We start from the raw sequence: 20853 nt of genomic DNA, 5'->3' as shown, positions 1-20853 counted from the left end.
GATGGATGACAGCTATAGGAAGGGGGGAAAGTCTCAGATAAAGTCACATAGATGGGTTAACTCCAGGAAGGGTAAGAGAGGTAGGCAGCTAGTGCAGGAGTCTTCTGTGGATATTCCCATTTCAAACAGGTATGCTGTTTTGGAAAATGTAGGGGGTGATGGATTCTCAGGGGAACGTAGCACGAACAGCCAAGTTTCTGGTATGAGACTGGCTCTAATGCAACGAGGGTTACGTCGGCTTCCAAGAGATCAATTGTGTTAGAGGATCCTGTAGTCAGAGGTACAGACAGACGTTTCTGTGGCCAGCAGAGAAAAAGCAGAATGGTGTGTTGTTTCCCTGGTGCCAGGATCAAGGATGTCTCAGAGAGGATGCAGAATGTTCTCATGGGGGAGAGGAGCCAGCAGGAGGTCCACATTGGAACCAACGACATTGGAAGGGAAAAGGTTGAGATTCTGAAGGGAGATTACAGAGAGTTAGGCAGAAATTTAAAAAGGAGGTCCTCAAGGGTAGTAATATCTGGATTACTCCCAGTGCTATGAGCTAGCGAAGGCAGGAATAGGAGGATAGAGCAGATGAATGTATGGCTGAGGATCTGGTGTATGGGAGAAGGATTCACATTTTTTGGATCATTGGAATCTTTTTTGGCACAGAAGTGACCTGTACAAGAAGGACAGATTGCACCTAAATTGGAAGGGGACTAATATACTGGCAGGGAAATTTGCTAGAACTGCTTGGGAGGATTTAAACTAGTAAGGTGGGGGGGGTGGGACCCAGGGAGATAGTGAGGAAAGAGATCGGTCTGAGACGGGTACAGCTGAGAACAGAAGTGAGTTAAACAGTCAGGGCAGGCAGGGACACGGTAGGACTAATAAATTAAACTGCATTTATTTCAATGCAAGGGGCCTAATAGCGAAGCCAGATGAGTTTGGGGCATGGTTAGGAACATGGGATTGGGATATCATAGCAAGTATAGAAACATGGCTCAGGGTTGGGCAGGACTGGCAGCTTAATGTTCAAGGATACAAATGCTACAGGAAGGATAGAAAGAGAGGCAAGAGAGGAGGGGGAGTGGCATTTTTGATAAGAGATAGCATTACAGCTGTGCTGAGGGAGGATATTCCCAGAAATACATCCAGGGAAGTTATTTGGGTGGAACTGAGAAATAAGAAAGGGATGATCACATTGTTGGGATTGTATTATAGACCCCCCCAATAGTCGGAGGGAAATTGAGAAACAAACTTGTAAGGAGATCTCAGCTATCTGTAAGAATAATAGGGTGGGTATGGTAGGAGATTTTAACTTTCCAAACATCAACTGGGACTGCCATAGTGTTAAAGGTTTAGATGGAGAGGAATTTTTTAAGTGTGTACAAGACAATTTTCTGATTCAGTATGTGGATGTACCTACTAGAGAAGGTGCAAAACTTGACCTACTCTTGGGAAATAGGGCAGGGCAGGTGACTGAGGTGTCAGTAGGGGAGCACTTTGGGGCCAGCGACCATAATTCTATTTGTTTTAAAATAGCGATAGAAAAGGATAGACCAGATCTAAAAGTTTAAGTTCTAAATTGGAGAAAGGCCAATTTTGACGGTTTTAGGCAAGAACCTTTGAAAGCTGATTGGAGGCAGATGTTTGCAAATAAAGGGATGGCTGGAAAATGGGAAGCCTTCAGAAATGAGATAACAAGAATCCAGAGAAAGTAAGCTCCTGTCAGGGTGAAAGGGAAGGCTGGTAGGTATAGGGAATGCTGGATGACTAAAGAAATTGAGGGTTTGGTTAAGAAAAAGAAGGAAGCATATGTCCAGGCATAGACAGGAGAGATCGAGTGAATCCTTAGAAGAGTATAGAGAAAGTAGGAGTATACTTAAGAGGGAAATCAGGAGGGCAAAACAGGGACATGAGATAGCTTTGGCAAATAGAATTAAGGAGAATCCAAAGGGTTTTTCCAAATATATTAAGGACAAAAGGGTAAATAGGGAGAGAATAGGGCCCCTCAAAGATCAGCAAGGCGGCCTTTGTATGGAGCCACAAAAAATGAGGGAGATGCTAAATGAATATTTTGCATCAGTATTTACTGTGGAAAAGGATATGGAAGATATAGACTGTAGGGAAATAGATGGTGACATCTTGCAAAATGTCCAAATTACAGAGGAGGAAGTGCTGAATGTCTTGAAACGGTTGAAGGTGGATAAATCCCCAGGACCTGATCAGGTGTACCTAAGAACTCTGTGGGAAGCTAGAGAAGTGATTGCTGGGCCTCTTGCTGAGATATTTGTATCATCGATAGTCAAAGGTGAGGTGCCGGAAGACTAGATGATGGCAAACGTGGTGCCACTGTTTAAGAAGGACGGTAAAGACAAGTCAGGGAACTATAGACCGGTGAGCCTGACCTTGGTGGTGGGCAAGTTGTTGGAGGGAATCCTGAGGGACAGGATGTACATGTAATTGGAAAGGCAAGGACTGATTTGGGACAATCAACATGGCTTTGTGCGTGGGAAATCATGTCTCACAAACTTGATTGAGTTTTTTTGAAGAAGTAACAAAGAAAATTGATGAGGGCAGAGCAGTAGATGTGATCTATATGGACTTCAGTAAGTCGTTCAGTAAGGTTCCCCATGTGAGACTGATTTGAATGGTTAGATCTCATGGAATACAGAGAGAACTAGCCATTTGGATACAGAACTGGCTCAAAAGTAGAAGACAGAGGGTGGTGGTGGAGGGTTGTTTTTCAGACTGGAGGCCTGTGACCAGTGGAGTGCCACAAGGATCGGTGCAGGGCCCTCTACTTTTTGTCATTTACGTAAATGATTTGGATGTGAGCATAAGATGTACAGTTAATAAGTTTGCAGATGACACCGAAATTGGAGGTGTAGTGGACAGTGAAGGGGGTTACCTCAGATTACAACAGGATCTGGACCAGATGGGCCAATAGGCTGAGGAGTGGCAGATGGAGTTTAATTCAGATAAATGCAAGGTGCTGCATTTTGGGAAAACAAATCTTAGCAGGACTTATACACTTAACAGTAAGGTCCTAGGGAGTGTTGCTGAACAAAGAGACCTTGGAGTGCAGGTTCATAGCTCCTTGAAAATGGAGTCACAGATAGATAGGATAGTGAAGAAGGCATTTCCTTTATTGGTCAGAGTATTGAGTACAGGAGTTGGGAGGTCATGTTGCGGCTGTACAGGACATTGGTTAGGCCACTGTTGGAATATTGCGTGCAATTCTGGTTCCTTCCTATCGGAAAGATGTTGTTAAACTTGAAAGGGTTCAGAAAAGATTTACAAGCATGTTGCCAGGGTTGGAGGATCTGAGCTATAGGGAGAGGCTGAATAGGCTGGGGCTGTTTTCCCTAGAGTGTCGGAGGCTGAGGGGTGACCTTTTAAAGGTTTACAAAATTATGAGGGGCATGGATAGGATAAATAGACAAGTCTTTTCCCTGGGTTCGTGGTGTCCAGAACTAGAGGGCATAGGTTTAGGGTGAGAGGGGAAAGATATAAAAGAGACCTAAGGGGCAACGTTTTCACGCAGAGGGTGGTACGTGTATGGAATGAGTTGCCAGAGGATGTGGAGGAGGCTGGTACAATTGCAACATTTAAGAGGCATTTGGTTGGGTATATGAATAGGAAGGATTTGGAGGGATTTGGGCTGGGTGCTGGTGGGTGGGACTAGATTGGGTTGGGATATCTGGTTGGTGTGGACGGGTTGGACTGAAGAGTTTCTATGCTGTACATCTCTATGACTCTATAACTCAAAATGATCATTAGTGACAAAGCCAATGAAAATCAAGGAAGGTATTAATTCTCACCATCTCTACAGCTCTACACTTCTCTACAGTTGGTGTACTTTTAGAGGACTATCTTTTCTAACTCCAAGGAACCTGTGTCACCAACCTTCAAACAGGACCCAACCCTGATTTAGGACTAGAATAAAACCAAGAACTGCGACTGCAGAAAATCAAAATGAAAAGATAAATTGAGAAACTCCGCAGGTCTGACAGCATCTGTGGAGAGAAAACAGAGACAATGATTCTGATGAAGGGTCAGACCTGCTGAGTTTCTCCGGCAATTTCTGTTCTTATTTCAGACTTTGGACTGGGTAAGAGTCAAAACATGTGGTGCTAGAAAAGCACAGCTGGTCAGGCAGCATCCAAGGAGCAGGAGAGTCGCGTTTCAACCATCCAGATGCAGTCCTAACTTTCTCTATTTTGATCTCGATAAGTCAGAGTTATTTCATTCTTGGCACAATTCCTTTGTGGGGCCCTTGGTTTTCAGTGATTCTCAACTTCATGTGCTAAGAACTGGAGGCAGAGGTATGTTGACAGAACATTGGCAGGCAAGTGGAACTAGTCACGGTGAACAAATCAGTGGGACAGTCCAGCCAGCACTGACGGCCAAGTTGACTCATTTTTAACAAGGCTCCCCCACAAAAAATTCATTGACCCCAGCTGTGCAACAGTTAATCAGCATTCTTTGGTTAAATCAAAGTTAATGTCATCATTAGTATAATTTCAAATAGTTTTGAGTAAAGTTTTAAAACTGATTGTTGTAAATATATATGACTGGTGTGATAACTTGAAAACCTGGTTTTGTATATGTCGTAATGAATGATTGATATGCAGGAAGAATTACAAGGCATTTATTTATCATTGTGAATACTTTTCACTAGTTTTGCTTTCCCTATCTTTCTACCTTCCCAGGTGATTTACTCTTTAGCTTTCTCCTGTTATTTTGCTTTAGTACAAATTGATTTAACAGCAGTTTTGGTGTCTTTGATATTAGTGGTGGGACCATTTTCAAGCTGCAGACAAATCCATGGTATTGATCATGCAGCATCTAAAAGCCTTTCTATGATTTTCTCCCGGCAGTATTGCAGAAACAAATTATTTCTTCACCTTTGGTCCTACGAGGCAAATGCATGTCTGTTTTCACCCAGTACAATTGTGTAATTAATGACAATATTTTCTCAGTAATGGAGGTCATTACTTATGTAAATAAAGTTGAGGACAATAGTGAAGTCCTTTTATTTGAACTAGAAATAAAAGGCAACAGTATTCCTGATGTGCTGAAAGTCTGTGAGAATTGATATGTCATGCATTTTTTATGAATACTGCAATGTAAAATACACTTTGATAGGCCACAATTGACATCATGATATTATTGCTGCAAGCACTAAAATTCTCTTGATAATTTTGAGCTGCCTGGATTACAAACAGCATTTTACTTTGTTATTAATATAACAACTTATTTAGTCATTAAATATTTTCACTGTTACTATATGGAATTATTGTCTGTACAACATTGTGAAAATGTATATAAAAATTGCCTTAACTTACCCGAAACAATCCAAAGTGGATTGAGCTGAAAGATATTGTCCATTTGTATTTTTTGTTTTTTGCTTCTGTTAGATTTTATATAGCATGCACAGATTGTTTAACATTTTTAAGTGTAAATTGTGCAGAACTTGCAATAAAAGCACAGATTGTAGTCACCAATTTACACTCTTCATGAATCAACTCGCCTTCTCAAATAAAACAAAAATATATCAGGGGTATGAAATCCAAAACTTAGCGGAATATATTGGAAACATTCAAAATCTTTAGTGTGGGAGAGAGTTAACATTCCAGGTAAGGAGCCAGTTAATTAAGGCAGCTAAGTGTGTGGTCCAGAATAACGTCTACAGCCTGAGTTCAATCCCAACACTAGCTGAGGGATTATATTGCTTTGTGTATTGGTAATGTCATGGTACAATCAGTAACTCACCGTGGCCTGCAGCAAAATGCAATACAAAGTACCACTCTGTGCCAGCAATTCACTGCCAAACAACCCAAGCATCTTGAGTCCTCCTTGCCTCCCAGCTCATGTGAAATCATCGGAGAAAATGAAGGCAGAAGAATGCATCCTTTCCAAATGAGATTTCAACTTTTTAAATACTGAAATTTCTAATCAACATAAATTTCTAATGAAACTTATTGGTAATTGGAGAAGTTTGCTGTAGTGAAAGATATGCCTAACTTGAGTCCATCCAATAGTTGACCATTGTATAGACATATCTAATGTATTCTTCAGTAAACAAAGTTAACATGAAATTTGAAGGTATAGAAAGTGGTTAAGGGCTGATTTTGTGATGTTTATGAAGCAGTAAATCTAAGGTGAATCCAGAATATTACGTTGAGGTCAGTGGAAAAGAGAATGTGAGTTTAAATTAGAGAGATTGACATTAAGGATTTTTTAATGCAACGAATGAGGAACTTTTGAAGATGTTACAATGGCAGAAAAGGTGAGAGGGATTCAGAATGTCTTTGGGACAATATTAACTAAATCTAAATCAACGTATGAAGTGAAAATGAAAAGAACTATTCATTCTTTATGCTTCTCATGTATTTGACTCAGATAATTTTGGTTATTATGACAACATGATATTTACCTAATGGTATTGCTTTTAGAAGATCCTGTCAATTAGTACTTCTGCTAATGTTGTTGAGATGTCAATTACAACAGTGTAAGTACGACTTTCATTGTAACTGTGTAAGGATATTTGTTCCATCTGTAAAACTGACCTTTTTTTTCTTAGTTCCTTCATCTGGACCAACAAATGTTTCGTCTCTTGCTCTTAATTCAAATAGTATCCTCGTCAGATGGAATCAGGTCCCTCAACAAGATCGCAATGGACTCATCCTTGGTTATAAGGCAAGTTAATTAATTTGAACACAATCTTGCTTGATAAAGCTGCCAAAAAGTGAAGCATATTAAGTGTCCTATGAAACAAGAACAGAAAAATATTATATATTTAATTCAGTAAAATTTTAATTATGTCAAGATTGAACTTAAATGGTCAAAGAGGCATAGACCTCATATTTACCAGGCACGAGTTGACCCATAGCAATGCAATGTTGTCTTATTTTTATCTCTGAATTTAAATAGTTTTCCAAATCAGATTGAATTGAAGCACCTTTCCTTCAGTGAGGAGCATAACTTAAATTTTATGCATCTTCCAAAGGTTAAATATTATACTCAATGACGGCTGTCGATTGGTATAATGAACTCTTCCCGTCTCTGTGGACTTCAGTCAGTGAAACTGTGTTTATGGTGTATTTTCAAATTGACCACACACAGGGTGGCCCAAGGTTCAGTTGTAATTGGAGCTTAATTTTAGCAAGCTGCCTGGGCCTGTTATACCTCCAAATCAGCTCAATAGTGTGCTGTATCCAATTTCAGGGTACCTGACTTGTCAGCCAGAAAATTGGACTAAATTTCATAAAGTGGAAAGAAAAACAAGAAAATTGCCAGCTTCCAGCAGCCCTCAGGAGTGCTATAGAGCCAAAAGATGTATTCATGCTCCTGGCTCCACATCAAGTTTTGAAGCTTCTTTGGTGTCACCCTCTTGCTTGGCCATTTCTAGAAAACCGGAGTAGGGCAAGCCCAAAACTTGTTTCACTCTGAGCAATTCAGCCATGTAACTGACTCTAATTAAGGGATATACTCCACAATGGAAGAGGTCTAAATAATGGCTGTCATCCCAGATGCCTGAAAATCCTGAGACCAATGTTACATTAGATGTTTCTCAAGTGTCCTCAGACAATTGGGCATAACCTTGTGGAATTGAACTTTATTGACCATTCAGAAAACATGCACAACCATAGAACATAGAACAATACAGCGCAGAACAGGCCCTTCGGCCCTCGATGTTACGCCGACCTGTGAACTATTCTCAGCTTGTCCCCCTACAATAGCCCAAAATCATCCATGTGCTTATCTAAGGATTGTTTAAATCTCCCTAATGTGGCTGAGTTGACTACCTTAGCAGGTAGGGCATTCCACATCCTTACCACTCTGTATAAAGAACTTGCCTCTGACATCTGTCTTAAATCTATCATCCCTCAATTTGTAGTTATGCCCCCTCATACAAGCTGATGTCATCATCCTGGGAAAAAGACTTTACTGCCTACCCTATCTAATCCTCTGATCATCTTTTATGTCTTTATCAAATCCCCTCTTAGCCTTCTTCTTTTCAATGAGAACAGACCCAAGTCTCTCAGCCTTTCCTCATAAGACCTTCCCTCTCGACCAAGCAACATCCTGGTAAATTTCCTTTGCACCTTTTCCAATGCTTCAACATCCTTTCTGTAATGGGCCGACCAGAACTGTACACAATATTCTAACTGTGGCCGCACCAGCGTTATGTATAGTTGCAGCATGATATTGCAATTCCGGAACTCAACCCCTCTACCAATGAAACCTAACACACCGTATGCCTTCTTAACAGCACTATCCACCTGGATGGCAACTTTCAGGGATCTATGCATTTGGACTCCAAGATCCCTCTGCACATCCACACTACCAAGAATCTTTCCATTGACCCATTGACTCTGCTTTCCTGTTATTCTTCCCAAAGTGCATCACCTCACATTTATCTGCATTGAACTCCATTTGCCACCTCTCAGCCCAATTCTGCAGTTTATCCAAGTCCCCCTGAAACCTGTAACATTCTTCCAAACTGTCCACTACTCCACCAACTTTAGTGTCGTCTGGAAATTTACTAATCCATCCACCTATGCCTGCATCTAAGTCATTTATAAAAATGACAAACAGCAGTGGTCCCAAAACAGATCCTTGTAGCACACCACTAGTATCTGGACTCCAGACTGAATATTTTCCATCAACCACCACTCGCTGCCTTCTTCCAGAAAGCCAGTTTCTAATCCAAACTGCTAACTCACCCTCAATTCAATGCCTCTGCATTTTCTCCATCAGCCTACCATGTGGAACCTTATCAAAGGCTTTACTGAAGTCCAAGTATACCACATCAACTGCCCTATCTTCATCTACATGCTAGGTCACCTTCTCAAAAAACTCGCTGAGGTTTGTGAGACACAACCTGCCCTTGACGAAACCATGTTGACTATCTGAAATCAAATTTCATAACTACTTTCTACCTCCAGTGATCCTCAGTGATCTCTACAGCCAGACTTAATCCCATTCTTAAACAAAAATAGGGCTGGAGAATGCATTTAGCTCTCACAAAGGATATCTGAACTCAGGGTAAGGCCTCTGTTTTTCTCTTCATGGATGCTGCTGGACCTGCAGAGTTTCGACAGTACTTCCAGATTCTGTTTCAGATCTCCAGCATTCACAGTTGTTTGTTTTAGAGTCATAGAGATGTACAGCATAGAAACAGACCCTTCAGTCCACCTCGTCCATACTGATCAGACATTCCAATCCAATCTAGTCCCACCTGCCAGCACCCAGCCCATATACCTCCAAACCCTTCCTATTCATATACCCATCCAGATGCCTTTTAAATGTTGCAATTGTACCAGCCTCCACCACTTCCCCTGGCAGCTCATTCCATACACATACCACCCTCTGTGTGAAAAAGTTGCCCTTTGGATCTCTTTTATATCTTTCCCCTCTCACCCTAAACCTATGCCCTCTAGTTCTTGACCTCCAGCCCAGGGAAAAGATTTTGTCTATTTATGCTATCAATGTCCCTCATGATTTTATAAACCTCCATAAGGTCACCTCTCAGCCTCTGACACTCCATGGAAAACAGACCCAGCCTATTCAACCTTTCCCTATAGCTCAAATCCTTCAAACCTGGCAACATCCTTGTAAATCTTTTCTGAACCCTTTCAAGTTTCACAGCATCCTTCTGATAGAAAGGAGACCAGAATTGCACACAATATTCCAACAGTGGCCTAACCAATGTCCTCTGCAGCCCCAACATGACCTCCCAACGCCTGTACTCAATACTCTGACCAATAAGGGAAAGCATACCAAACGTCTTCTCAATCCAGTCTTTATGGACAACAGTTTACCAGAATAATCAGTGAGTGCATTTGGAAATCTACAACCATAGTTCAAAATCAGAGATCTCAGTTATTTGAGTTCATTCAATTCAGTTCATGTGTCCTCTTCTGTTACCGACTGGGAAATGTAGTCTGCTGATATTAAAACTGTGATATTATTCTATTGTTCTGTACAAAACTCCTTCTCCAATTCAGAATTCTAATGTTAACAGTACTGAGAAAAAGAAGTCAACTTCAAATCCAAACATTCTGATACTGCCATCACCATTGGTCAACCTTCTCATAGGAGAAATAAAAAAAGGCAAGGAGTTGCATTATGGACAAGAAAAATAAAAGGCACTGTTGTTAACTTGATAAAAGGTCAACCATTAAATATTTCTTCTGCTTATAAATTGATGACCAGATTCTTTCAAAATTCCTTCTGCTTTGTTTCTGTTTGATTGAAGGTCTTGTACAAGGAAAAGGACTTGGAGACTCCTATGCAGATCCAGACCATTGAAGGCAACACCACGCACACTGTACAACTTACTGAGTTAGGGAAATATGTGTTGTATGAGATCCAAGTCCTTGCTTTTACCAGAATTGGAGATGGAATACCAAGCTTCCCACCCATTCTTGAGAGAACTCTGGATGATGGTTGGTATTTTTTCAGTGATAAATAAGTGTTTTCAAGCTTCAATTAATGTTTTTTATTGTTGTATTGGATGAGTAAGAAACAAGTATTCCAAGGTTTTGGTTGTTGTTATCTTACCTCCCAGGCCTTTAAGTATAAATTTACAGTCCAAGTCATGATGCAATATGAAACTTTTGTTTACTATGCTGTTAGTATTTACAGCTGGTGTACAAATGATGACAGCATCAGTTGTCAACAGAGTTCACATTAATGTCACTTTACAAATTTGATGAATTAGAAGCAATTGCTCATGTGCTCGCTGTTGAGAAACTGCCTGTAAAAGTCAGCTAACAGAGCCAATATGGATTTTAAAGTAACAAAAGCACGTGGTGAATCAATTATAATCACTTTACATTACAAGTAACTGGATATCTAGCAGCTAAAGATAATGTCATGGTGACATCTGGATCCAAAATCAAATTGTTCTTAGAGTGGAGAGATATAAAAAAAATTAGTTGAATGTAGTGTAATCCTTTCACTACTGGCTTAAGTGCTTTTTTTGCATTACATTGAAGTGATCTTTCAGTTCAGCATGTTGTTCAAAGAAATGTTAATTTCACCTTAGAATACGTTAAAGGTATATGAAGCCACATTTTCCCTTAATTTGTGTGTTGAGAGCCATTCTTGAAATGGGTTAAGACCTGGAATAAAGATTTAAACTTAAGTTTTCATTGTGTTTCATTGGCCAGACTTATTGTCACTGTCTGATATTTGCATATAGTACACAAATAAAGCAACTAATCTAGCCAGTGGGTAGCTGAACTGCAAGCAAAGAATATCCAAATGTAAGCATGACCTGTTTCAGGTTCTGTGATTTTAGTCTGGACAGCAGTCAGGGACGAGAGTCTGTCTCACTGCCTCTGAACGAGATGGAGTTTTTAGTTAGGGTTTCAATTCTTAATCATGTTCCAGTGAATCTTCTTGATGTGGCAGAACTGGACTGGACCAGTGATTCCATTTACTTGTTGCCAATTAACACGTATGTTGGGATGATAATGGTTAAGGTATCAGATGCCAAATGGAATCATATGTGGCCAAGCGTCAGTGTGTTCAAGAGAGGAAGGTAGGAAAGGGAGAAGAACAGCAAGAGGAAAATACTAGTCAAGGCAGTAACTCAAAACTGAAATTCAAGAACAGCATCATGTGCAAATGAGATACAGTTCAGCAGTGGAAGCTGCGGAGTTATGTCAGCTGTTGTGTGCAAAGGTTAAGGTACATAGGTAACTTGTGTTCATTCTTTGTTTTTTTATTGAAGTGCCTGGACCCCCTGTAGGAATCCTTTTTCCAGAAGTTCGGACAACATCTGTGCGTCTCGTCTGGCAGCCTCCAGTAGAACCCAATGGGATCATTCTGGGTAAGTCACTTTAGTACTCCTGAAGCCTGGAATAAATGTGACTGAAAATAATTACACTAAATTTTCTAGTTATAGCTGTAGAGTAGAGCAAGGAAACAAAAAATTGCCGGGAATATTCCGCACGTCAGGCAGTATTTGTGGAAAGAGAAGCAGATTTAATGGTTCAGGTTGACGCAAGGTTATTATCTTGAAACATTAACTCTGTGTCTCTCTCCACAGATGCCATCTGCCCAGCTGAGTATTTTTGACAATTTTACTTTCAAGTTTCCATGCTTCCCCCTGCTTTGTAATGATAAAATAATGAAGTTAATGGCTAAGCCATTTTCTCAAATCTTTTGGTGTCTTGAAGTATTCAATACACTGATGGAAAGGAAGCAAATAGCATAGCATCAAGTCTGAAAGGAACTAAATATGAGTTACAAATGTTTAGATTAGATTACTCACAGTGTGGAAACAGGCCCTTCAGCCCAACAAGTCCGCACTGACCCACCAAAGCACAACCCACCCAGATCCATACCCCTACATTTATCCCTTCACCTAACACTACAGGCAATTTAGCATGGCCAACTCACCTAATCTGCACATTTTTGGACTGTGGGAGGAAACCGGAGCAAACCCATGCAGACACAGGGAGAACGTGCAAACTCCACACAGAGTGTCGCCTGAGGCGGGAGTTGAACCCAGGTCTCTGGTGCTATGAAGCAGCAGTGCTAACCACTACACCACTGTGCCACAGTGCCACCCACAATGGTTCTATGGAAATGTCTGAAAATGCTTGATGTCCTCCTCTAAAGAGATTAATAGGCAATGTGGATGATAAGCAAAGTGTAACCTATTCTGCCAGTTATAGAGTCAGAGAGTCATACAGCATGGAAACAGACTCTTCAGTCCCAACTCATCCATGCTGACTAAGTGTCCCAAACTGACCTAGTTCCACTTGCCTGCATTTGGCCAATATTCCTCTAAACATTTCCTATTCCTGAACCTATCCAAATGCCTTTTAAATGTTGTATCTGTACCTGCATCTATCACTTCCTCTGGCAGCTCATTCCACACTTGAAATGCCCTGTGTGTGGAAAAGTTGCCCCTCAGATCCATCTTAAATCTTTCTCCTCTCACTTTAGAAAATGCTGCCTAGTTTTTAAATCCCCGATCCAGTTGTAAAATAACATTACAAATAGAGAAATTTATACCATGTTAACTCTCAATGAGGCCATACTCAAGTATTTGTGTCAATAGCTTTCAAATGCTGAATGTCTCACAGACTCACTGAGTGTATTGGCAAATTTTCAGGGACATTTCCAGAAGTATCAGCTATTCCAAGAAAATCAATGTGGCTATTGCAAGATTTCTTTCCAGCAAAACAGATGATGTGCATTTTAAGTCAACAAATACCAAAAAAATGCAGAGAATATGAGTCACCAAAGAGAAATTTAAACTGGATTGGGAAGCAACATGCATGATATCAAGTGAATATCTGTTTTGTGCCCCATCTGATATTCAGTGGAATTGAATGTCCAGAGATGCATATAAGGAACGGCCAAACATGAATACCTGTTTTACACTAAAACACAAGACTAGTTCTGCCACACTGTGCTTGCCAAAATGTTGGACCCCAGAGAGAGAAAAATCCCTCAGATTTTCTTACAGACTTCAATTTGTAAACCAAGAAACTATGTGTATAATTTTGGAAGATTGTGTAGTGTTCACCAACTACATTTTTCAAAACATGACATTTAGTCTATTTTTTCCGCAGCTTATCAAATAACATACCGACTAAACACCAGCAACACAAATACTGCTACTGTGGATGTGTTGAACCCAAGTACCCGACAATATACAGCAACTGGGCTAAAACCAGAATGCAGTTATGTCTTCCGTATTACAGCTCAGACGCGCAAAGGGTGGGGTGAAGCAGCAGAAGCCTTGGTGGTAACAACAGAAAAGAGAGGTAAGTAGGAACAGAATAAATAATGTAATTTTTTTTATTACAACAATTTTCTATATATTTATCCAAAGTCCATTGGTCCCCTGAAGACTATAATTTCTAGAGTACGTTTGAGTCCTTGAAGTGTGTCCAAACCGTTAATGTATTGAAGGAATTGAATAAAGAAATAGAAACAATGAAAGGAAATGTTGTGACTTCGATCAGTATCAGTTTGTTGCTGTAATTTGTGACTAAAGCTTTCAGCTGAAATCAGTTTGACTTAAAAAACAATAGTGCCACTTTCTACAGAACAGGGCTTCCCAATGTTTGGGGTTGGGTGGGGTTGAGATCCTAAAGAGCGTTGCAAGCTGAAATTTTGGAGTTGCAAACTCCCGGGCAGCAATGGCTCCAGGCAGCTCTGACTGAGTTACGACAGCTGTGCTCCCACTTTAACAGACAGGCCTTCACTTTCCCACGCTGCCCATCTCGCCTCGTCTTACAGTCATCCCTCATACTTACTCTCACAGAGGGTGCCCAGCAATTTTAAAGTCTTACATGGGGGAGTCACAGTGGGAAAAAAGTTGGGAAGCAATCCCATAGAGAGCTTGACCAGTTCTTGATTACCTCTAATATCGGCATGTATTGTCCTGCCAGGAGGAATGGATACTCTTTGGAACCACTCCACTTGAAAAAGCAAGGCACTGACAGAGGAAATACAAAAGCATTTCCACATTGGGAAAAAACTCCACGTCCAAAATGGCATTAAGTTCCTATATGAAAGGCAGACAGCATGAAATCATGAACATCTGAGAGAACTAAATAAAGTTAACAATCTCTAGTTCTTACAGTATATGTATAATTTTGAAAGGTTTTGTAGTGTTCTCAAACTGCATTTCACATGATTTGATATTTAGCCTTTTATTTCCTCAACTTACCAAATAACATATTGACAGCACACCAGTAACACAAACACCTCCACAGTGGATATGTCGAACCCAAGTGCCCTAAAATTACACATAACCATTTAATCACCTCCCCAAGGGACAATTTCATTGTATTAGTTGACTAATATTTGTAAAATTTGAGAAGTAGCATTTTTCATGCAGTGAGTTGTTATAAGAGAGCGCTATGTACGAACCTGTACATTTTTAATCAGTAAGGGCATCAAGGGCTATGGGGAAAAGGCAAGAAAGTGGAGTTGAGGATTATCAGATTAGTGATGATCTCATTGAATGGTGGAGCAGGAATCATGGGCTGATGGGCCTTCTTCCACTTCTACATCTTATGACCATAGTAGAAGTAGGTTTGCTAGTGTCGTACAAAATGAGATTGAATTCAATATATAGTTGAAAAGGAGAAATATGCAGGGCTATAGGTAAAGAACAAGGGAGTGAAGCTAATTCGAAACCTTTTTCAAAAGGCTAACATGGATATCGTGGGGATGGCAAGATTCAGGAACCCTGGATGATAAGAGATCTCGAAAGGCTAATCAAAAAGAAATAGAAAGCATAGGTAACCCGAAATCAATCAAGGTCCTTGAGGAGTTTAAAGGAAGCAGAAAAGAACTTAAGCAATAAATTAGGAGGGCTATAATGGGCCATGAAATGCCCTTGATAAACAGGATTATAGATAATCCCAATGCATTTTCTATGTAAATTAGGAGCAGAAGGGTAGCTAATGAAAGGGTAGGTTCACTCAAGGACACGGGAGGGAATTTATGCATGGAGCCAGAATTGAGTGAGGTCCTTAATGAGTCATTCATAATGGTCTTCACCAAGGAGAGGCACATGGATGATGGTAAGATTAGGGAGGGGAATGTTGATATTCTGTGGCATGTCAAAGTTAAGAAGGATGAGACATTGGGTGGCTTCAAAAACTTGTAGGTAGATAAGTCCCTTGGACCAGATGGGATTTATTCCAAGATACTCAGAGAGGCAAGGAAGAGATTGCTGGAGCATTGACGGAGATATATGTATTTTCTTTAGCTGCGTAAGACTGGATAATAGCCAATGTTGTTCCTTTGTTTAAGAAAGACAACAAGGATCATCCAGGAAATTATAGACTGGTGAGCCTGACATTCATGGAAGGGAAACTATTGGAGAAGATGGATAGTGATTTACTCCTGTTTGGATAAGAATGGACTTATTAAAGATAATGTGGGGGAGGTCTTGTTCTCACAAACTTGATTGAGATTTTGAAGAAATAATGAAGATGGTTGATGAGGTAAGGGCAGTGGATGTTATTTACATTGAAGTCACTAAGGGTTCCTCATGGCAGGGTGATCCAGAAGATTAAGTCACACGGGATCCATGGTGAGTTGGTAAATTGGATACAAAACTGACTTGGTCATAGACAGAGGGTATTGTGGTTGAGGGGGGGAAATGTTTTTCTGACTGGAGGCCTGTGACCATTTGTGTTCTGCAAGGATCAGTGCTGGGACCTCTGTTGTTTGTAATATATATAAATGAATTGGATGAAAATGTAGGTAGTCTGATTAGCAAGTTTCCAGTATATACAAAAATTGGAGGCGTTTTGGACAGTGAGGCAAGGTACCAACAGATACAGCAGGATACAGACAAGTTGGAAATTTGGGCAGAGAAATAGTTGATGGAGTTTAATCCGGCAAGCGTGAGGTGATACATCTTGGTTGGTCAAATGCAAGAGTACAGTGTATAGTAAATGATAGGACCCTGAGGAATACTGATATTCAAAGGGATCTTGGGATGCAAATCCATAGTTCCCTGAAAGTGACAACAAAATTGGTAAGGTGGTAAGGAAGGTATCTGGTGTGCTGGTCTTAATCAGTCAGGACATTGAGTAGAAATGGTGCAGCTGAATAAGGCCTTAATTAGGCAACATGTGCAGTTCTAGTTGTCCCACTATAGTAAGGATGTGGAGACTTTGGAGAAAGTACAGAATAATTTTACGAGGATATTGCCTGGATTGGAGTGTATTAGGTATTACAAGAATTTGGACAAACTTAGAGCATCCCAGGCTAAGGGATGGCCTGATAGAAGCATATAAAATTATAGCAGGCATAGATAACCTGGATAGTCGGAGTCTTTTTCCTTGGGTGAAAATGTCAAATACTAGGAGACCTTGGGTTTAAGGTGAGATGGGAAAAGTTAAAAGAAGATGTGTGACAAAAGTTTTTTTTACACAGAGGGTGGTAGGTGCCTGGAATTCACTGCCAGGAGCGGTGATAGGAGCAGATACAATAACAATGTTAAAAGGCATTTAAAAAAACACATGAACAGGCAGAGATAGAGCGATACGGACCACATGCAGGCAGATCGAATTCGTTTGGAATGGCACCATAGTAAGCACGGATAATGATGGACTGAAGGGCTTGTAAGTATGCTGTTCTGTGTTCAAATTGTGTGAAAACCAGCCTGTTCTCTGAACATTTTTGTTCTAATCTCAGTTCGTCCACAGCCTCCCAGCAAACCTATCATACAACAGCAAGATGTACAGTCACGGAATGTGCTGTTGTCCTGGGAACCAGGCAGTGATGGACTGTCTCCAGTTAGGTACTACACTATCCAAACTCTCGAGCTTCCTAATGGAAACTGGTCACTCCACTCAGCTTCTGTGAGCCACGAGTCTACTACATATCTTGTAGACAAGTAAGTGTTAATGTTTATAAAGGATGGCCATGATTTCAAGAGGGTATTATTTAAATTGTTGTGAAAGATTTGAAGTTAAAAACATGCCAAGTAAATTTCAAAGTGAAGAATGGGAGCGGCCATATTGGCCGATCTAGAAAATATTCAAGATGCCCACCTTAGATGCAAATTGAATTGTACTTGGACAAAACTTAGAACCATGAAAACTTGAATTTTCCATTTAAACCATATAATTCCTGTACACACAATCTAATTTCATTCCTTAATATGCAGTGTTATTTCAGTATTTACTGATCAGGCATTTTGGACTTTGTGGTGTTGATGTGATGCACGTCTACAATTAGTTACTGTACCTGAACAAGTTAATACATATATGGCATTACTAAAATACAGGTTTCAGGTCATAGGTGACTGTCCTCATGACAATCTCCATTAATTATCAACACAAGGCAAAGCTGTTCAAAAACCAGTTAAACCTATACAGGTAATTCACGTAATGATATACAGGGATGTGGATTTGTTCCTGATCCACAACTTTATGAGCCTTGAGGGGAGCAAAGGGAATGATTTAAGGTGTAACTTGGCATGATTTCCCAATTTTGGCTGCACCTGTTGTGGAGAGATCCAGAATATTAAAAGAACCTTCTAAAGGAAGGCAGACAGATAGCAAATGCAGAGTTATCTCGTCAGTTGGAAAGCCAGAGGAACAAATGGTGAGCTGCAGTCATGAGGATATTGATGTGATTTTCATCTCAGGAATTGTCACTGCCTAGTTTCTGTCTATTGGGTAGGAAAATTAAGTGAATTAAGGCATGGTTGCTCAGTGGTTAGCACTGCTGCCTCACAGTGCCAGGGGCCCAGGTTCGATTCCAGCCTCAGGTGACTGTGTGAAGTTTGCACATTCTCCCCGTATCTGTGTCAGTTTCCTCCCACGGTCCAAAGATGTGCATGTTAGGTGAATTGGCCATGCTAATTAGTGTTCAGGGATATGTATGATTTGGAGATGCCGGTGTTGGACTGGGGTGTACAAAATTTAAAAATCACATAACACCAGGTTATAGTCCAACAGGTTTACTTAGAAACTTGCTAGCTTTCGGAGCGCCACTCCTTCATCAGGTGATAGTGGAGGGCTCAATCCTAACACACAGAATTTATAGCAAAAATTTACAACGTGATGTAACTGAAATTATACATAGCTGTAACAATGAGTGTCAGCTAGACAATATGTTAGCTTGACAATATATTGTCTAGCTAACACTCATTGTTACAGCTAACCTGAGAAGGCAACTTCTAAAAAAAAGGAGATTGTGATTTACTCATGAAAGAAGTGAAACTATCATGGTATTCAAACAGATGAAAGACTCAACAGACAATTAAGGTATTTTTCAATGTATAATTTCAGTTACATCACACTAAACTTTTGCTATAAATTCTGTGCCTTAGAATTGTGTCCTCCACTATCACCTGATGAAGGAGGGGCGCTCCGAAAGCTATTGTGCTTCCAATTAAACCTATTGGACTATAACCTGGTCTTGTGTGATTTTTAACAGGGATATGTAGGTTTGGTGCATTAATCAGGGGAAATGTTAAGTAATAAGCTTGGGGAATGGGTCTGGATGGGATACTCTTCGGAGGGTCAGTGAGGACTTGTTGGGCCAGATGGCCTGTTTACACACTGTAGGGATTCGATGATTTCTATGAAATAATGAAACAATGAGATGTTAATACATACAAATTAACCTCTTGATGCTCACTAGTGAGAACCTTGTCTCACTGATCAACACTCATGTAGAAAATGGGATTATTTGCTCTTGACTTCAGAAACTTTTCACTGCTCTTCTCAAGAGATTCTTACCAACTAGAAAAATTCAGCTCTTATTCTTTAAAAACACTGCTTCTAAAAAAAAGTTTGCATTCAGAATGTGTCCACTGCATTTTAAGTGTCATTTTCAAAGCAACATTTTTTCTTTAACTAAAGGAAAATCTGTAATTTTCGGCTGGTTTATCTAAATTTGATAACCACCACTATCTACAAACCAGGTGGCAGAGCTTTACAGATAATTGCCATGTTACTGAAAATGTCCTTAACAATTGGCCTCCACTTGACTTTGTAATGTGTCTATTTAGGATCTTTCTTCCCAGTGAGTACCAGAGGAGTGACATAGTGGTACTATCACTGGACTTGTTTCCAGAAGGCAGAAGTGGGTACTGCAGATGCTGGATATTAGGGTCAAGTTTAGAGTGGCTGGAAAAGCGCAGCAGGTCAGGCAGCATCCAAGGAGCAGGAAAATTGACATTTCAGGCAAAAGCCCTTTTGCCCGAAATGTCGATTTTCCTGCTCCTCAGATGCTGCCTGATGTGCTGTGCTTTTCCAGCACCACTCTTGTTTCCCAAAGCCCAGACTAATGCTGCGGGGATGCCAGCAACTATTAGAATTGAAAGGCAATTAATGAATTGGGAATCTGATCTGTTAGTAATCTTGAACATGATAACTACCATTGAGTGTTGTAAGAATGCATCTGGCTCACTAAAGTTCATTGAGGAAGGATATCAGCCATTCTTACCCAGTCTGGCCAACATGTGATTCCACCTATATCAGTATGGTTGACTCTTGAATTGCCTAGCAAGCCATTTAAGGACACTTAGACATGGCAACAAATACTTGCCTTGCCAGTGACACCACATCCTCTGAAAGAATAAAAAAATGGCCTTAAGTGACAGACCACATTAAGCATAACTTCTGTTTTGTAGTTGTGCTCCTGACCTCAAATTACCCTTGACTGTAGCCATGAAAGATCAGCTGTTATGCTTAATGATAATATGTTTTTAACTTAATAACTTCTTTATATAACTCTATAATCTAGATTTGCTCTCAGTTGGTAAGCCAGGAAATCTGTAGCCAAGAACTATTGATCAGTAATTGCTCAACCATATTAATAAAGTAGATTGGGAACTCACAAAACCTAATTGGGGAGTCAACAAATATTCTTGTGAAATTTATCCATCTATTCTGCAGTTGCTATTATCCTCAAAAATTGAATAAGTTCTGATTTGAAAGGAAGAACTTGAAGCAGATTAACAGTTCCGCGTTATTAACAATAACTTTAAGCTCAATTGTGCAACTATAAGAAATGCCAGTCTTCAAACAAACTGCTTCTGACCAGTTAATTCATTCAAATTGCAGATGCACATAGTACCTTCTCACCTTATTGATTGATTTACCCTTGTGACTTGCCCCAAGATAATTGAATTCTTAATTTACATAGTTTAGATTACTTACAGTATGGAAACAGGCCCTTCGGCCCAACAAGTCCACACCGACCCTCCGAAGAGCAACCCACCCAGACCCATTCCCCTACATTTACCCCATCACCTATAACTATGGGCAATTTAGCATGGCCAATTTACCTAACCTGCACATTTTTTTGGACTGTGGGAGGAAACTGGAGCATCCAGAGGAAACCCAC

At 40.3% G+C, this 20853-nt stretch overlaps 1 protein-coding gene across 8 annotated transcripts in view; it reads left to right on the top strand.

Annotated features, from left to right (window-relative positions):
- sdk2b (sidekick cell adhesion molecule 2b) overlaps nt 1–20853 on the top strand; it is a 951812-nt gene that overhangs the window by 738789 nt on the left and 192170 nt on the right. For all 8 annotated transcript variants that reach the window (XM_072558555.1, XM_072558553.1, XM_072558550.1 and 5 more), the window contains 5 exons: nt 6572–6687; nt 10253–10442; nt 11735–11833; nt 13590–13784; nt 17185–17386. In XM_072558555.1, coding sequence (XP_072414656.1) covers nt 6572–6687; nt 10253–10442; nt 11735–11833; nt 13590–13784; nt 17185–17386 — 802 coding nt within the window. The remainder of the gene's footprint in view (nt 1–6571; nt 6688–10252; nt 10443–11734; nt 11834–13589; nt 13785–17184; nt 17387–20853) is intronic.

Source organism: Chiloscyllium punctatum, chromosome 39 (assembly GCF_047496795.1).
Source record: "Chiloscyllium punctatum isolate Juve2018m chromosome 39, sChiPun1.3, whole genome shotgun sequence".
Taxonomy (NCBI): Eukaryota; Metazoa; Chordata; class Chondrichthyes; order Orectolobiformes; family Hemiscylliidae; genus Chiloscyllium; species Chiloscyllium punctatum.
This window is presented reverse-complemented; position numbering and strand designations above follow the sequence as displayed.